At 35.1% G+C, this 20,906-nt stretch overlaps 2 protein-coding genes across 2 annotated transcripts; both read left to right on the forward strand.

The window, feature by feature from the left end:
- Positions 1-2,760: 2,760 nt before the first annotated feature.
- On the forward strand, positions 2,761-4,404 carry LOC128212412 (pyrokinin-1 receptor-like). The gene has a single exon (XM_052917868.1). It carries the CDS (start codon positions 3,152-3,154, stop codon positions 4,289-4,291), a length of 1,140 nt encoding a protein of 379 aa, XP_052773828.1. The 5' UTR covers positions 2,761-3,151; the 3' UTR covers positions 4,292-4,404.
- Positions 4,405-14,490: 10,086 nt separating this feature from the next.
- Positions 14,491-15,993, forward strand: LOC128212539 (putative neuropeptide Y receptor type 6). Its single transcript, XM_052918027.1, has one exon. It carries the CDS (start codon positions 14,572-14,574, stop codon positions 15,685-15,687), a length of 1,116 nt encoding a protein of 371 aa, XP_052773987.1. The 5' UTR covers positions 14,491-14,571; the 3' UTR covers positions 15,688-15,993.
- The last annotated feature ends 4,913 nt before the right edge of the window (positions 15,994-20,906 follow it).

A 20,906-nucleotide genomic window follows, 5' to 3' on the forward strand; every position in this document is an offset into this window, starting at 1 on the left:
ACGGATTTTCGATATATATGCTAAATTAGTTGAAAAATACAAACATTCATACACTATCTTTAATATTGAAGGTCTATAATAATAATAATAATAATAATAATAATAATAATAATAATAATAGCTTTATTTACCGAAGGTTACACATTTAGACATAAGAAAACATGTATTCTAATTTTCAATATGACCTTCAAAGTAAAGAAACAGGAAAAGCATTATTCTTGAACATAGGTCACCTGTCAATGTTAAAACTAGAAAGATACATTTACATAATTATAAAATTATTAAACATTCTGTTAATTAATGCATTCAAACTAAAACATTCACTGACAGACACTCAGACATGACTATAAATTAAACATATACATATGTTAAAGAACCTGTAAAAAACTTATCATTCACACACTAAATGAAGCTTATAACTTCCTTTGAACGTTTTAAGGATTTTCAAGGTACGTATATGTGTAGGAATGTCATTCCATATATTTTTGCTATAATTTGTGAATGATGTTTCCATGTATTTAGTACGAGGTGTTTATCTGTAAGACAAGATCTTTGTTTGATACTGATCTTAACTGGTATCTTTTATTGCCAGAGAACCTTACAATATCTGCCAAATATGATGGGGCCTTGTTATTCATAATTTTATATACCAGGACAGCATAGTGGTATTTGCATCGGTCTGAAAAACTCAAAAAGCCATTTTAATTCTTGGAATAGGCCTGACGATGGTGTTCGCATCGGTTTATTAAGTATTATTTTTGCAACTCGTTTCTGTAGTATATTTATCTTATTCACATAGTTTCTTGTTCCTTTGCCCCAGACCGTACATCAGTAGTCAAATATGGGCAATATATATGCGTTAAAAACATGACTTTCTTTCAGAAATTTAAAATACAATCTCTTAAAACATCTGCGGTATGTAACTCACTCGGAAATTGATATGTCTCGGTGTGTATAGATTATACACATTGAGCATGTGACCACTCTTTACCAATCGGATAACATACTTCATATGAAAGATGAGATATAAAAAAATGTGATTAACAGCGCCGAGAAAGGTTGTTAATACTTGTTTGCCATGTATTGTTTGTCATTTGATGCAAGCTTATCACATGTAAACTAGCCGTTTTAATACGGGTCGCCACTTTCAATTAATTAGAACTCAAAATGAACATGCAGCTGGGGCCCAACATTGTTCAGTTGAAATACTTTGCAAATGTCGTAATTGTTGAATTCTATTCTTGGATAAATATTGACTAATCATACAATGTTTTGGCCAACTTTAACGAAACCGAAGACTTAATCAGTTCGATCCAATATGCTGCAGGCTGTTTGGTTTGTCCCTATTCATGGAATCTCCATTGCATCATGCTAATATTCGAGATTGATCGTGGCAAACAGAAATGTTGATGTGCCCTTTAATACGTTAAAACTAAAATGAAAATGAAGTTCCTCTAAGAGCTTGAGGATTGCAGCCAGAAGTTTCAATTTAATTCTTCAACCATGTATTAAAATTGTCTTAATAATACCGATTCATTAATTACTGCATTCTAACAAATATCTTTTTGTAGGGAATTGTATTGTATTGTTTTTGGACACCGTTTTTTCGGATTCATCCTTCGACTCCATCTGCGTCATTATTCAAAGTGTATACGTCTTTCATTAAAAAATATACGTTGGATATATCAGCATGCGTTTGATACGAAAACAAAGCAAAAATACTATACCTTGGGATTATATTACTTCAAAAAAGATGCTTGATCGTTTCGGGAATGTTTAACGACTTTAATTGATCTAACAATGAATATTGCCACTGAAGCTTGAGTTTCTTGGCATTGGCTTCAAGTCGAAATTCTGCAGAACGGATTCTACAGGCATGCATTTAGAAATGAAACCGCACGTTCTCTGAACGGCTTGTAACAATTTTGAGGACCAATAATAGCATACCAGTTTAACCATCATACCAGTATAAAAGGTCAGACATATTTATTATCATTATTGCCAGTAAATTATCATTGTTTTCGAAATGTGGAATGTTGCAGTTATTTTCTGAATCATAGATTAGCAGTGATATACATCAGAAATTTAAAATAAAATCTCTTAAAACATCTCCGGTATGCATCTTATCGTACGAAATCGTCTGTTTTGTCCACTATCACTTTTAACCTTGTATGGTCATGAACTGGTCTTAAAGTAAATTTATTTTGGAACATTCACATCTTTTGATTTGGTTTTAACTCACATAATAATTTGCCTCTGAATATATTTACAAACCAATATATTCATCTTGGAACAACACTTGTATCGCATTATGTTTCGATACCTAGCTAACATTTCAAATGCATAGTTTTGTTGTCGTGGATTTATTCAATGAACGAAAAGTCTGTTGAGTCTGATAACTCGCAGATCATTAACAATTTACTGCAGTTTTACCTTAAGCTGCAATGTATCGCATTGTAGCTCTTATATTGAGTTATGGATTGCGAATATTTGTGTGGGTATTTCTCACGCTCTCACGAAAGCAAATAATTAAAATACATAATGCACATCGTGTGTCTTAACAAAGGGGAAATATCAGCTTACAGAAATGGTGTAGATATTTTTTCTACTATCAAAAAAGATGATTCTTTTTTCCAAAAACTCATAAACACGTCACATTATATGGATGTATGGTAATGGCCATTCACCAATTACAAGTTCGAATGTGCGGTTCATTAGACGATAAACTCTTGTCAAAAGCGATGCTCGCCAAATGGGTCCGACACAGAGGCGACGTGAATGAGCTTAATACGCAACCCCTACTTTTTAACACCGTTTGGAAGTGTCATAAGCGACCGCTCAGTGCCGACAAAACAATTGAGTGTCTATTTGCGGTGATTTTGTGATACTTTAATCCTTGATAAGTACCCAGATTACAAGCATTATTCATAGTCAACTAGCTGTGATCGGAAAAAGGAGAAACATACTAAAGAATTATGATAGGTGGACTTTAAAAGATTCTAGTATCTGCTCATTGCCTATTGGAAAACTAAGCCAGTTGTACAGCATTGAATGTGTTTCACAAGAAACTGTTATTGGAGACGAGCCACACTTGAATATAACAGTGAATGCAACTACCATCAGTGTGTGAGAGTGTGGTGTAAGAGCGTTAATGAAAAACGACGTGTATTTGAATATGAGCAGAAATAATATGTCACAAAATGTTTTGGATGAATTAAATGATCGGTATGCAACAACGCTTTTACCACTTACCATCGTCCTTGGTGTTTTTGGAATTGTTGGAATATTTGGAAATATATTTGTTTTCATTGTATATGGCTGCGGCAAGAAATTTAAAGACAGAAAATTCAGGTACTTTGTGGTATCATTGGGTTTAATAGACTTTCTGACTTGCTTAACACTGATACCAGCCGAAATTCTAAAACACCGAAGCTATTTCAATTTTACGGAACGTCACTTGTGCAAAATGAAATGTTTCATGAATGTTTTCGCAGCTGCCGGAGCGTCTTACTGTTTGATGTTGGTGGCCGTCGACAGATATATCCTGACCTGTCGACCCATGCTGTGTAAGAAAGTTCCAAATATTTCACATAGCTGGGCTTGGCGTCTCTGTTTAATTATGTTATTGATGGCTGTCCTCACATCAATACCCGCGGGAGTGCTATGTGGAATTACGTATGACGTCATTACCGATGTGTACGGGAACGTTACCGCCGAAATCTACGCTTGCGAAAGTGAACCGTATTTTCAGGCCGGGATATCTCGTTACGTATATAGGATATTTCTCAGTGTCATACAGATTTTAATTAGCCTGCTGATGATAGTCTTGTATGCGAGGATAGGACACACAGTACTTCAAGCGATGAAGATCCGCGAATCCCGAGACCCGCAGGACGTGCAGATGTACGACTACCGCACCCACTGGGAGCCACGTCCCAAGAATGGCGGACAACAGCTCGGAACGCCAATGTGCGGGCCGCATCACCAAGTTCACCAGCATCATCACCATCATCATCACATTCCGACCAATATTAAGCTGCTTTTTATTGTCACTGTTGTGTTTATTGTGACGTATGTATTGTATTTAGCGCTCTCTTGGATAGATCAGAAACAATTGACACAGACTCAATTCTTGGTATTTTCCATGTTTTATAGAAGTTACTTTATTCACAGTATCATAAACCCAATTCTGTATCTTAAAATGGATAAACATTTTAGGGGAAAATGTAAGAGGTTTATGAAGAGCATTTTTTGTGTTGAGAAATTACGTCGATTACGTCGTAGATATTAAATAAACGTACATGTATACTTTTTTTGTTCAAACTTAGTTGTCGGTGATTTAGTATTGTAATTTTTAATTTTTTCTTATGTATACAAACAGAACACAAGTCAAATAAACGTCAATAAAAACAATTACCGCCTCGTGTCCTTGGATCATATTTACGAACTTGAGGTTGAGTTTAAAACTCAAGCGAGTTTTATATGTAAAGAAAATTTCGATTAAATATTTGCACTTTATGGCAAATCCTGCGTTACGGAAAACGTTTCTTATCATCGATGCTCTAGAAGTAGTAATTATACAATAAGATTTGTACTTTTGAGTCTTGAGTCTGAAACTCGTCAATAAAATTGCGTGATTGCGTCTGTGCTTTGAACTTTTTAGGTACACACTTAATCATAGTACGATTTGTACTCTTATTTTTTATGCGAAAAACTACAGAAACAAGCTCTGTAGCTAAAAGGTTAAACATAGACCCGGTTTAATGGCACTGGGTAAACGCCAAAGATATAGAACATAAAAATAAAAAATCACAAACAAGAAACATGGAAGAACAGCACAAAACTCCACAAACAGAACATTGCATACAAACTATATATATATATATAAACTAGGTATGTTTATCAAGGATTGTTAGGTACCGCCTTGGAACGGTCAGTAAAATGTAAATTTACTAGGAGTTTAAACCAGTTTAAGTGCAAAAACCTCACTCTTATCCCAACAATCCTAAATAAAGAAAAAAACGTAGAAAAAAGGTAAATCTTATCAAAGTATGCATTAACTTGTGGAAACTTAACAGTTAATAATAAACGTATAGGTAAACCTCAAGAACTTCTTTGATTAGACATCCCAACTCTATCTGCAGACTGAGGAATACAATTCAAAGCACCTAATGCAAAAACTTTTCAAAGATACGATGCAGTCATTGTTTGGAACTATGAGCATTACACACAGTCTGCCTTATAAATTAAAAGGTTTAAAACTGTGTGATCATAGAGTTTCATAATAAAAAGCATCATTGTACTAAAACTGGGAACAAATCAAGAAAACATTATTAAAAATAAAAGCGACATGTATTAGCAGATCTTTCCTTCCAAATGATTTGAAAATGTCAAATATTTGAAGAAAATGAAGTCATATGCCAAAACACTCTTAAGTCTGAGACTCAGATTCAGGACATAAGTGAATATGGTTCTTGGGTGGGAATATATAATCTTAGAAAAACACTGGTCAAATAAGCGTCAATAAAAATACTGACTACATAAAATGCCCAAATTGTGTATATATAATCTAAGTGTCCCGTACGCACCAGTAAGTGGCCAGACAGGATATATATAATCTAAAAATCCCGTACGTACCAGTAAATGCCAGAACATGGTTTATTTACTCAAAGAATCACGTGCGTACCAGTAAATGCCCAACAGGGTATATATACAATATTAGTGTTCCCTTCGTACGAGCATATCTGTCATGGTACTTCTGCAGGTACACACTAAAACACAAGTCAAAACGCGTTAATGAAAGAATTCTGACAAGTGCCCAAACTGCGTAAATATAATCTTTGAATCCCGTACGTACGAGCATAACTCTTGTGAGAAAATACTGTGAAGCATAAAAATGATCATAACTACGTTGACACTAATACAGTGCTACCAAAGTTACTTCTAGACTGATATTTATTGCTGTGTTGTACATGGTAACATATAGCTCAAAAACATATCTGTTGCAAGGTGCATGCTATAGGTATGCTATTGTAAACAAGTTTATGCCTCGAATTTTGCTAAATATTTATCGCTGAAAGATATAAATCTTCTAAGCGCTTACCACCTGATATAATTCACTTGTTGTTACTATTGTTATTTTTGTTTTGGCAAATAAATGCGAGGTTGAACGGTCCAAGGATGGTACCGCAACGTATCTGAACAATGATATTTTGATAACTGTGTGTTGTGTTTGTTGTCTTGTGGCGCTGTACTTCTTTCTTTTAATGTCTGTTTGACTTGTCCCCTTGTTAATTTAATCCGGATCGTGGTTAAAAGTTTAGCTACTGGTACCCGTTTCATTAAAGGATCTTCATCTCTAAAATTGAAATAGCGTGCGGCCCCCTTGTCCAAAAAGTCACTGAAAAGAATTGCTTGAATATCTGCATTTGTCTTTCCACGTTTTTTTCACCAATAAAGAAGAATCCTGATCCATCTGTGCCAGCGATCGTCAAGGGTCCAGTTCCAAATATATAATATTTTATCATTGTCCACCAGCTTTCTTTAAGCGTCTTCGTTATGCTATATGGTTGGTTTATTTTACTAAACATATATATCATTTGATGATCCTCAAAGTTGTTCCCCACTTGAAGATCAGCGACTACAGATATCTTCAAACTTTCCAAGGGCTCCTTTGGACCTACTCCCGACAGCATTAAGATCTGTGGCGAATTGATCGCACCACCTGATAATATAATTTCTTTTCTCGCTCGAACATATTGCTTTCAACCATTTCGAATGAAATAAACACCAACTCGTTTGTTTTGAATGTCGATTTTTGTTACAAACGAATGTTATGAAATATATATATTAGTCTTTTGCCTGGTCGTCCAAGGAATGCTAACCCAGTGTTGTCCCGAATACCCTTTTTAACTGTTAGTTGTATTCTATTAAAGCCCTCCTGGTCAGCCCCGTTACAATCGGTTATGTTATAGCCAAGTTCTTGATCAGCCTTCATGTATAAATGGGACAATTGTGTAACACGGCCTGAGGAAATAGTTAATGGCCCTCCGCTGTGATGGTATGGTGATGTGAGTAGCTCATCAATCTGGATGTTTTCAGATTTCAAGAAGTATGGAAGTACATCTTTGTAGCTCCAGCCTTCAATTCCATTCTTAGCTTACTGGTCATACTCGTAGCAGCTTCATCTCGTATATTGCATGGCGTTGAACACACTCGAACCTCCTAGTACACGACCTCGGGGCCAAAACGCCCTGTTCTCTTTTAGCCGAGACTGGAGTCCTTCTGGGGCTCTGTGTTAAAAGCCCAGTCATGTTCCGTTTGTTCGATATCTATCCAGCTTATAGGAATGTGGAACAACGGATTTTAATCGTACAAACCTCCTGCTTCCAGCACAGCATCCTGTTTGCATTGTCCTCCGACAGTCGCGCAACCAACACGCTGCCCGCGGACCCACCACCAAACAATGTAATCATACTCCTCTGTAACTGTATCAGTCAGTATCTCTCGGTGACTCTTAAACGGGTTGTAAGACAAGAAATAAAAGTATCCAAACGCAGCAACGATTCCACAAATTGCGATCTTAAATTCCATCTTATTACTACTACAGCTTTAACACAAATGAGACAAAATGACGAAAACACTCCAATTCATCCATAGAAGCGCAAGCCTATATATTATAACAAAGAATGCAGTATTTGAGTTAAGAAAACAAGTCAATTTATGCAAACAGTTTATAGTGAAGATATTTGCATCAACTATCGTACGATACCATCCATAAAATTCCTAGCCTTGACATATTTATAAACTTAATTTAAACTATACTGTAATAACATAGTATTAAAAAGCAAAGAAATATTGCGAAAAATATTATTATGTGCAATAAAGTTTAAATACGATGTCTTTTTTAAACTTCATTTAAATTTATATTAAGAACATAATTTGAAACATTCGTTTCAATAAGAAAAGAAATATTTAATATTTTTTTTTTCAACTTCAAAGTATTTAATCCAGGGCTCAAGGGTTCTGACTGCGCGGGTAACCATAAACACCTTCCCAATGTTATGTTTTGTTTCTATTACGTTATGATGGTAAACAAAGACTTCAGTAAAAGAACAACGTAACACCCCCTTCCCCACCCCCACCCACGGCAGTATCTTCCTGACAATATACAAATAAACAAGTCAGGCAGTATCAGCAATATTGACCGATATGCAAAGAAAAACACAATTTTTAAATTATTTATTCACTTAAATGTTAAAGAAAAAGAACAGCCCAATGTCCTAGATATCCCGGATGAAAAACTTCAATGCATGCTAAATGCATGATGACACACATAATTTTTGTTTGTATGCATTAAATTTCAAACTACGATAGATTCTAGATGTATCTATCATATCTTGCCGTTGATAATCGTAACATGGTTTTGCAAAAGCATTTAAACAGCTAACTATATAGTCATACTGGTACATGTAGCAATCATAAATTGAGGCTACGATAGCACCAAGGACATTCGCGGTTGTTGACAACTTTGAAATAACCTACTAACAAACAAGTCAAACAAATTCCCTAACATTTTTTCGATAAGCAAAGGACAAGACCATTTAATGTTGTTGTTTTTTAAAAATGCAATATCGTGATAATCATTTTTACAACATACTTTATTACTTAAACTTTAAGAGTTGAAAATGAACATTTGGAAATATATCTCTACAATAACAGTTTAAAAATAAACAAAACAAAACATTTTTGCTTTTACCTCTTTAAGGAAAACAACAGCTTTGTGTTTACTAATTATTTGATCGGTTAATTGTGCAAGTCCTAAAATAAGGACGCAGTCGAAGGAACCAATTTTATGCCTATTTCTTAACGGACTAAGCTAAGCCCCACATACATTATAAGGCTGTAACCTACGGATGAAGCCTAAGCCCAAAAGCCCAATCTAAGGGCCGCCAGAATAGGCAACGCCTAAGCCACAAAGCCAATTTAAGGAGCCAAAGCCCAACGATAATTTTGGGCTGATGAGGAAAAACGTCTTAAGACGCTCTTTAAAGATGCTGAGAATATACGACTTAAAAACCAAGTTGATGGAATGTTTGTTATGTTACTCTGCATCCCTTGACAATCTCATTGTCTCACTTATACATAACTAATTCTGATATAAAACAGAACGCTTAGCCAATATATTTATAAATTTCACCGATGGGAAAGCAAGAACAAATAAAAAAGACTAAAAAGTTTTTTATTTCATATATGTTGTAGAATAAATCATATTAATGAGCTATATTAAATAACATATAACATTACTCTTATTCTTATTCTACATAATTGAAATAATAAAAGTAAAACCATACATTTTAGATGCTCCTTTCTTTAACACTACCAGCAGTACTGCACAGCAGGACATTCAGATCTTGGATCTGATAGATAGTAGATAGCGATAAAGATAAGATCAATACAAAGAAGTTCTACAATACTCCGATAGGGTCACTTATAGTACAAGGCTTATATTTTGGCAATATCGTCTGGCTTAAATTGGATAACTAAAACATGTTGTCAGAAAACTCAAACATATCTGTTTTTCATGTTTTCGTCGCCATTGTACATGTTGATGAGTAGTACAGACATATCTGTTGGATGGACTATAACATTCTTAGTTGTAGGTCGCTCGGAAACTGTCTCGGTGTGTATGGATTTTACACGTTGAGCAAGTGACCACTTTTAACCAATCGGATAACATACTTTATATGAAAGATGAGATATTATAGGTACGGAATTAGCAGGTGACCCGATATGGGATATACGGGGCAAAGGAAATCATATGGGGTGAGAGAGAACCTCGAACCCCAATATTGTTTCCTGCGTCCCGTATATCCCATATCGGGTCACCTACTAACCCCGTAAGGTATATATCACGTCGACAACCTGTTTACATGTTTAAATGTTCATTTATTCATCGGAATCGGACAATAGACGCCATTTTGGTACGATATAAATTTGGTGACCCAATATGGAAAAATATGGGGTCACCGCGTGACCAGTCCTGGCATTGCGTCATTCATGTTGGAGGCGTGATATAAACAAATGTGCTTAACAACACCGAGAATGGTTTTACATACTTGTTTTCCATGTATTGTTTGTCATTTGATGCAAGCTTATAACCAGTGGACTAATTTCAAAACGGTCACCCATTTCATTTAGTAAGAACTATAATTGAATGCACATGTTCTCTCCCTTATTTTTTCCTGACGTTGTGTGCCTATCTTGTGTGTTCCTAAGCCTTGATCATCATGAAGTGTTTATAAAACGTCAAAGTTTTTTGTTGTGCCGCTGGACTTATCCCTGTTAGTTTCATTGTTTTACAGGAGATCGTTTCCTTCTCCTTTGTGTCTATACATGGCCAATGTAAAGCAGTTAAAATCTGTTATGTTAACACAGGTTTACTCAATTCCAACGTCATGGTTTTATATGTGATGTGCAGGAAATTGGCTCCAAACATTGTCTTTAAATGTGTAGTAAATCTTTGCTCCAGGGGTTTGATATAGCTGCGTTTCCGTCTGCCAGAAATAAATGCCAATGAGTCGTCATGGAGCTTAAGAACTGAAAAGTTTACGACAACGCTGGATACGAAATATGGAATGAATCCGTATGATTAGAAAAGCTTCAAGTATCGTAGGTTGTCACGCGAATTTAGGTTTGTTTTATCGCCGATGACTTAATTCAGAAGAATTATATATTGTACTCTGTAATATTACTTTGGATCGAGTATGGTATCATACAGTTCTGTTATAGGAATGTCGATTCATTTGAAGCAAAAAAACAAAACAAAAAACAACAACAACAACATTTAAGTGATCGAGTTAGTGTGAACTTCTTTACTAAACAGAAACACTATATTTATAAGAACTTGTACATATTCATGAACGAACTCAAAACGAACATTGAAATGCAGCTGGGTCACAACATTGTTCAGTTGAAAAACTCTGCAAATGTCGTAATTGTTAAATACCATTCCAGGATAAATAGTGACTATTCATTCAATGTTTTGGCCAACTTTAACGAGACGAAAGACTTAATCAGTTCGATCCAATATGCTGCAGGTTGTTTGGTTTGTCCCTATTCATGGAATCTCCATTGCATCATGCTAATATTCAAGATTGATTGTGGCAAACAGAAACGTTGATGTGCCCTGAAATACGTTAAAACTAAAATTAAAATGAAGTGGCTATAAGAGCTTGAGGACAAAAGTATTGCAGCCAGAAGCTACAATCTAATGCCTTAACCATGTATTAAAATTGTCTTAATAATACCGATTCATTAATTCCTGCATTCTAACAATTATAGTTTTGTAAAAATATTAATGCAACTCCGAAAATAACATACGGGGAACTGTATATTATTGTTTTTGGAAACCGTTTTTTTTACAAATAACTAATGTATATCGTATATGTTGGTGATCGTAAGCCTATGTTGAAATAAAATTACTCACACATTACTGGACCATTGGTCAGTTTTGCTAGTGGGTATCAAACCCATTATCACTTCGGATAGAGGAATAAGAACTATAAAGCTATTTGTTAGTGACGCTAGTTGGGACCAAACCCATCATGTCTTTATTTATAGGCGGACACATGCTACTTTACTATGAGGAAATGCCGCTAGTTTGGACCAAACCCATCATTTCATTAGTTATAGGCGGACACATATCCTACTATACCATGAGGAAATGCCGCTAGTTGGGACCAAACCCATTATCTCTTTAGTTATAGGCGGACACATATGCTACTATACCATGAGGAAATGCCGCTAGTAGGGATTAAAACACATCATTTCTTTGGTGAAATGCGAAAACGTATGTTACTAGAACGTAGGCAAGTGCCGTCAGTGGGGATCAAACCATTATATCGTTGGTAAGAGGCGGATATGTATGCTACTACACTACCTACTACATGCTACTACAAGCGTCGCTATGTGGGATTAAACCCATCATCTTTTTTGATAGTTGCGTCAAATATGCTACTAGATCATGAGCAAGTGACGCTGTTTAGAGGAATAAACTCCATCATCTCTTTGGATAAAGGTCGACTAATATACTAATTTACTCCTAGACCATTGGGTAGTGTCGCTAGAGGGGATAGAACCCATTATCTCTTTGATGATGGACGGACACGTATTCTACTAGGTTATGAGCAAGCCTCGCAATTTGGAGGAATCAAACCAATCATCTCTTTGGATAGAGGCAGACACCTGTACTGTTAGACCATTGACTAGTTTCGCTACAGGGGGTCGAACCCATTATCTCTTTGGTGATGGACGGACACGTATCTTACTAGGTTATGAGCAAACCTCGCAATTTGGAGGAATCAAACCCATCATATCTTTGGTGAGAAGCGGACACATATGCAACTTGACCATGAACAAGCTGTTGCAGAGAAAGAGAAAATATTTCCGCTGGAGGTTTGTACAAGACAGCACCTTTTTAACTAAGGCGCTGTGAATGGTGTACATGGAACTGCTATACGCATGGTCAAACCAACATTTGCTAAAATTGAAAATTAATATACATTGATTGTATTTCTATCGTCGCAAGGGTTTTAAAAGAGATCTAAGGGTAATGTTTCAAGCTGCTGTTTATTGATCATGTTCGTAGAAAATTGGAATCCTTTCAATAACTTGAGGTACATATGTTGTAAGTGTTTACTTTATATTTCCTTTGTTGCAATACCTTATGTAAGGTGTACCTTTCACAATAATACATGATGTGCATCTTGGATGTCGGGTTAGCACTATTATTGTATCATTGTTAAACAGAGCTTATTGACATTTGTTTTGTTTCTACTAATCTATTTATGCTTAAACTATTATTAAAGGCTCCTAATTTTCAACATCATCCATCGACTCATTCGGCGGTATTATTCAACGTGTATTCGTCTTTAATTAACAAATACGTATTGGGTTATGAACAAACGTTTGATGAGAAAACAAAGGAAACATACTATACCCGTGGATTATATTATTTCCCAATTAGATGACTGAATTTTTCGGGAATGTTTAACGACTTTAATTGATCTAACAATAAACATTGCTACTGAAGCATACGTTTCTTGGCATTGGCTTCACGTAGAAATTCTGCAGAACGTATTCTACAGGCTTGCATTTAGTAATAAAACCACACGTTTTGCGAACGGCTTGTAACAATTTTGTGGATCCAATAATAGCATACCAGTATAACCAGCATACCAGTATAACCAGCATACCAGTATAACCAGCATACCAGTATAACCAGCATACCAGTATAACCAGCATACCAGTATAAAAGGTCAGACATATTTTTAAGATCATTATTGACAGTAAATTACTATTGTTTTCGTAATGTGGAGTGTTGCAGCTATTTTCTGAATCGAAGTAGTAATATGTATATATGTAAATTATATATAACATCAGCAATTTGAATTAAAATCTCTTAAAACATCTCCGGTTCGTACGGAATCGTCTTTTTTTTGTCCACTATCACTGTTGACATTGTATGGTCATGAAATTTATTTTTGAAAATTCATATCTTTTAAATTGGTTTTCAAACTCCTATAAAAATGTGCCTATGATTATATTTTCAAACCGATATATTCTTCTTGGAACAACAATTGTATCGTATTATGTTTCGATACCTAATATTTCACATACATTTTTTTGTTATTATAAATGTTATCAATGAATGAAAATTCTGTTGACTCTGATAACTTGTAATATGATAGACAGAAACGTCTCTTGACTCTGATAACTCGCAGACTATGAACAATTTATTGCAGTTTTACCTAGGCAGCAATGTATCGCAATGTAGATCTTATAATGAGTTATGCACAGCAAATATCTTTGTGGGTATTTGTCACGCTCTCACATCAGCAAATAATGGAACTACATTATGTACATTGTGTGTCTAAGGGGAAATATTTATTTGCAGAAATGGTGTAGATTTGTGTTCGTCTATCACAAAGATTTTTTTTCACAAGCTCATAACCACGTCAAATTACCACGGAGCTATACTCCACGTGGATGTATGGTAATGGCGATTCAACAATTACAAGTTCGAATGTGCGGTATATAATATGATCAGCTCTTTGTCAACAGCGATGCTTGGCAAATGGGTCCAACAAAGAGGCGACGCTAATGAGCTCAACCTGCCATCCCCACTTTTAAACATCGTTTGGAAGTTTCATAAGCGACCATTGAGTGACGACAAAACAATTGAGTATCCTTTTGCGGAGACTCTGTGCTTCTTTAATCTTTAGTCTCTCCTTGATAACTACCCTGATAACAGGCATTATTCATTGTCTAATAGCTGTGATCGGTAAAGGAGGAACATACTAAACAATAGTGAAAGGTAGAATTTAAAAGATTCTGGTAACTGCTCATTGCCTATTGGAAAACTAAGCCAGTTGTACAGCAATGGATTGTATAATAAGAAACTGTTATTGGAGACGAGCAATGCTTGAATATAACAGTGAATGCAACTACCGTCACTGTGTGAGAGTGTGGTGTTAGAGCGTTAATGAAATAAACGACCTGTATTTGAATATGAGCAGAAATAATATGTCACAAAATGTATTGTATGAATTAAATGATCGGTATGCAACAACGCTTTTACCATCTACTATTGTCCTTGGTGTTTTTGGAATTGTCGGAATATTTGGAAATATATTTGTGTTCATTGTATATGGATGCGGCAAGAAATTTAAGGACAGAAAATTCAGGTACTTTGTGGTATCATTGGGTTTAATAGACCTTCTGACTTGCTTAACACTGATACCAGCCGAAATTCTAAAACACCGGACCTATTTCAATTTTACGGAACGTCACTTGTGCAAGATGAAATGTTTCATGAATGTTTTCGCGGCTGCCGGAGCGTCTTACTGTTTGATGTTGGTGGCCGTCGACAGATATATTCTGACCTGTCGACCCATGCTGTGTAAGAATGTCCCCAAGATTTCACATAGCTGGGCTTGGCGTCTCTGTTTAATTATGTTATTGATGGCTGTCCTCACATCAATACCCGCGGGAGTGCTATGTGGAATTACGTATGACGTCATTACCGATGTGTACGGGAACGTTACCGCCGAAATCTACGCTTGTGAAAGTGAACCGTATTTTGAGGACGGAATATCTCGTTACGTATATAGGATATTTCTCAGTGTCATACAGATTTTAATTAGCCTGTTGATGATAGTTTTGTATGCGAGGATAGGACACACAGTGCTTCAAGCCATGAAGATCCGCGAATCCCGAGACCCGCAGGACGTGCAGATGTACGACTACCGCACCCACTGGGAGCCACGTCCCAAGAATGGCGGACAACAGCTCGGAACGCCAATGTGCGGGCCGCATCACCAAGTTCACCAGCATCATCACCATCATCATCACATTCCGACCAATATTAAGCTGCTTTTTATTGTCACTGTTGTGTTTATTGTGACGTATGTATTGTATTTAGTGCTCTCTTGGATAGATCAGAAACAATTGACACAGACTCAATTCTTGGTATTTTCCATGTTTTATAGAAGTTACTTTATTCACAGTATCATAAACCCAATTCTGTATCTTAAAATGGATAAACATTTTAGGGGAAAATGTAGGAGATTGATGAAGAGCCTTTTTTGTGTCGAGAAATTACGTCGATTACGTCGTAGATATTAAACAAACGCACATGTATACGTTTTGTGTCAAACTTAGTTGTCAGTGATTTAGTATTGTAATTTTTAAATTTCCTTCATGTATACAAACAGAACACAAGTCCAATAAACATCAAATGAAACAAATACCGCCTTGTGTCCTTGGACTATATTTACGAACGTCTTGGGGTTGAGTTTAAACATTTAGAGTCAAGAATACGATTTATGTACAAGTAATGAAAAATATAGTATATGATTGTTTTCGATTAAATATTTGCACTTTATGGTAAATCCTATATTACGGAACGCATTCATTTATATTCACCATCGATGCTCTAGTAGTAGTAATTATACAATAAGTTTTGTACTTTTGAGTCTTGACTCTGAAACTCGTTAATGAACATAATGCTTGATTGCGTCTATATATTCTTAGAGTCCGGTGCATACGAGTATATCTGTTATGAACCGTTTTCTGCATGTACACACATAATAATTTTGCACCCAGAAACTCAGATTCTGGACGTGAGTGAATATGGGCCTTGGGTGGGTCTATATAATCTTAGTAAAAATATTTAAAAACACATGAAAAGCCCACACTGTGTATATAATAAAACAATCCCGTACTAACGAGAATATCTTTGAAAATAAAATTGATTATAAGCACGTTGACACAAATTGGAACAGTGATACCAAAGCAATTTTTGGACTGATGTATTGCTGTGTTGTACATGGTAACAGGTAGCTCAAATACAAATCTGTAGCAAGGTGCATATCATAGGTATGCGATTGTATAAATTTGATTCCTCGTGTTAAACAAACTATTTATCGCTGAAAGATATATAATTCTTCAAAGCACTTACCGCCTCATATAATTCACTTTGTTATTTTCGTTTTGGCAAATAAATGCTAGGTTGAGCGGTCAAATGATTATGCGCAATTCAATTTGGTAACTGTGCGGTATGAATGTTGTCTGGTGACGCTGTATTTCTTTCGTTTAATTTCTGTTTGACTTGTCCACTTGTTAAATAAATCCGGATCTTAATTAAAAGTTAAGCTACTGTTACTCGTTTCAACAAAAACAACAACTTTTAAAGCATTCAGGCAATAATGCCTATAGCATAAAAACAGTTTCTTTTAAAGCATTCAGGCAATAATGCCTATAGCATAAAAACAGTTTACGAGCAAACAGGTAAAATTTAACGAGAAGCATAAAAATAAAATGTGAACAAAAAGATAAATGATTGTTAGTCAGTAGTAGTGAACTATTTTGCAATTAAAGGTACATCTAGAATGCTTATATCAAACATTTTATTAACAATTTGATAGAACAAAAATTTAAACAGGTAATTCACCAAAGTCCGAGTGTTTGTTTAACAGAAGTTAGATGGAGTAGTATTTATCCAGTCGTGAATATCATGAGCTAACTCGTGTTTTTGTATGTACTCAATGACTTGACACCCACGTGCTATTTAGTACTACAACCAACTTTCTATAAATGAAAAGTTTTATAAATTTGTGAATGACATTCCAACCGTGGATATATAGTGAATTAGTTGCAGCAATGTATGGTAAGTTGCAATAATTTGTATAATATAATTTATATATAGACTGTCCAACTGGTGAAATGAAATAATGATGTAATATATTTTAAGTTCTTAGTTTATTTCCATGGTATACATATTTTGCCATATTGATGGTTGTGTTAATGGTTTCTTCGCAAAATAATTTTGTTAATGCTATTCGGGTTTTTTACATTTAATTCGGTCTAGATAATGTTCAAGTACAAATTCGTGTTTAAATAGACAGTATGTTTCAAGTTTACTAGAGTTGTTTATTCTTGAGCACCATGACTGTTTATATCTGTTATTCTTTGAATAATTATTGTAGTGTTAATTTGATATCTTGCTTGGTTCACCCATATGTCATTAATTCCGCATTCTTGTAGAATGCTTTTTATATGAAATGCCCAGTTGGTTTTATTTATTGATTCATCGTCCACTGTATTTTTTAAGCATACCATACGATTTTAATAATAAAGAGTTTGGGTTACTGTCTTCTTTCAAGCGTTTGAGTAATTAATGCGTGTAGAATAAAGATACAGTCGATTGTTGACTTGCCTTTTTGAATTCCAAATTGATTGTCGATAAACTTGTGTGTTTCCTATGCCCATTTGGATAATCTATTAGATAATAGAGTTGAGTATATTTTTGCAATTATATTTATAAGCGTGATGCCACGATAATTTTTGGTTTCGTCTGGATTCCCCCCTTCAAAAATTGGAACAATAATGCCTACCCCCCAAGATTTAGGTTATTCTCCTTCGCGCAATAGTTTATTATACAAATCTAACAAAAATGGTGATAGTATTTCAAACGTGTCTTTCACGTTTCATTAAAGGATCTGATGACGGACGAGCTTAGCAACCAGCGTACGGCGATATGTCGCGATTTCTATACAAATTATGAGAGGGTGTAAAAAACATTTTTTTTATAGATTTAACTTGTTAATCTGAATAAACATAGAAAGCTTTATCCAGCCAAACTGTATGTTTTAAGGTTTATCTCGATACAACCAATAATTATTGATTCAAAGACTCGATCTTACGATGCGATCATTAATAGAAGGCCTCAATCGTAACTTGACAATCTTAAATCTTTATAAACGTCATTAATGTTTAGGACGTCGTCACCTTTGTTTATACTAGCTGAAGTAGAATTCCTAAAACTTTGTAATATGATGAAGACCGAATGGCCGAAACGTTGTTTCATAAATAATTAATTTGTGTTGAAGTTGGACTTCTTTAATTATCACCATACAGCTTTGTAACAAAGATACAAACATATGATCAACTTAGATCTTTATTTCAACGAGCCCATGGCCTTGTACCTGTAGTTTCCATTGTTTTTATTGAAATCAGGTGATAGCCATTCGTGTTAACAATGTGAAAGAACAGTATATGCCCTATGGCATGTACTTTGTAGAAAAAATATTGGCTTGTAATTGTAAAATGTATGACAGAAACTTAAATTCTTTTATAAAAATATTAAGGTTTTTGATGTACGATCAAGCCATTGGCAATAAAGCTAAATTTGGATGCCTCGAATCACTATACAATATCGGTTTCATTTAAAAGGCCATTGCTTGCTGAAAACTTATATGTCAAAAACAACTAAAGATACACTATATATTAAGTGTGTGCTTTTGCTCGGTATTTTAACTGAAATGAGTTATTTTGTTATCTTGAGGGCCTGCAAGTGCAAATCATGTTTCAGATATCATTTTGTTTTTTGTTTGTTACACTTTCGTGTTCTGCACAATAAATCCTTTCAAATGATACCAAACTAATATGGGGTCACCAGGCATCTAAAATTGTCATTATTGTACACCTGATACAAAACATATTAAATTGCAACAGAGAAAACCAATAGCGTAGTTCAATACGAACATAAATAGTTCCAAGCATCTATTTTTCAGTTTTATTTCTCTATGTTAAAACAGCTTTCTTAAAAAGTGTTGATGCATTTAAATATATTAACGAAATATGCATAAGATTAAGGTTTTCCCGCGTATTTCCATAGTGATGCAGTTAATAGGATGTGTGAAATCTTGCCAAATGGAAAGGCATCCATGGCTTACGAATAATTGTAAAACATAAACAGTGAATTCAATTTCCGAATGTCCGCTTTGGTTACTTTTATATCTATAACATTATAGGTTTTGAGTTCTGCAGCACATGCTCTTAGCTTGTTCCGATGGTTGTAAAGGTGGTTTTGTTGCAGTGAAAGTTCAAAATGCATATTTCGTATACCTTTTTATAAATGTATATAGAGTATAACGAAACGCCATTTCGGAAATGACGTCGTTGAAATAGTGTGACAGCCCTGTCCGGGCTGACGTTTAATTTTGAAGTGAGGGCGGGTTAACATTTCATAACAATGAAAAATATCAAAATGTTATTTCACTGTTTAAAACAGTGATATTTATCATTTTTAATGCACTGATAAATCTATATAAATCACCGGAAAGCATATAATGAAATTGATAACTAGTATAACACATATTGAGGGCATGGTGGCAAACTATTAATTTCAACATTTTCATCAATAAAATTTTGTTTTGCACAAAGAAGAATGATGACATTTAAAGACTACTACCGTACCAGCTCTTCGTGCATTCCTTTAAGGTATTGGCAATTGCGATATAAGAAGTTACTTAATAATACAGAATCCTTGCTTCGTGTCGGATGCAATTTCATCCCGTCTCGACCTTCTTATTTCTGTCATTTCGAAAATTGAGTCACGCCAATGGGAGGGATCTCACAGTGAAAGCGCGTGACATGTGTTTAATTATATTTTATATCCAATTTCGAACTCAATTTACGTCTCATTTAGTGCAGCTAAAAGTCGTACAATTTGCATTTAAATATCTCCGAAGAGTTAAAACGACTTTCCGTTTGTTGTGTTGCACAAAACATCCTTGCCGTTAAACAGTTTAAATGAAACCGATACACTAGCAGATTAAGGGTTGCGGAGGGGGCGCACCGCTGCGCATCAACCCTTTCCACCTAAAATAGTCATAGTGACCTTTTGTGACTCTATGGTTGAAATAATACTTTTTTTTAAAATACATAATTTGAGACATATATAACCCTTTTTTCTTGGGGCGTACCGAACCACTAACATCACATTTAACGACAATATAGTTTTGGTTTCGGGGAGATGGGGCGCATTCTTAGGTACGCACCAAAGTCACGCAAGCATCGAGACGTACCTGTGATAAACTGTTATTTTCATATCTGGATATAATTCTTGCTGCCGGAAGATCTCTTTTCCAGAAAATTATTTTAGAATTGCACGATTCTTAAGTTTCTGGTTTCTTATATGTTTGTGGTATTTTTGCATTTCGCGACGTTCTAATATAAAGAGTCGCAAATATCTCTACAGTGATTACTTCCCTTTGTTGTTTATTCGTAAATCACTTGACGATGATCAAATACATAATCGTCTATTACACACCAACTTCCCATTCCGTTGCTGATGAAATGAGTTTAACGGATTGGTCGGTCATGTGTATCCGACAATACAAACCCACATACCACCTTTAGACCCGTTATCGTTCGGTTCCAAAAGGATGAGGTTCCTATCCAGACGTGAACCCTATCTAACGTCAAATCCTCAAGCCTATCTGGTATAATTATATGTACACCACAGTAACTGTTTTTGATTGTTTACGCCTCAAGCACAC

This window comes from Mya arenaria, chromosome 12 (assembly GCF_026914265.1).
Source record: "Mya arenaria isolate MELC-2E11 chromosome 12, ASM2691426v1".
NCBI lineage: Eukaryota > Metazoa > Mollusca > Bivalvia > Myida > Myidae > Mya > Mya arenaria.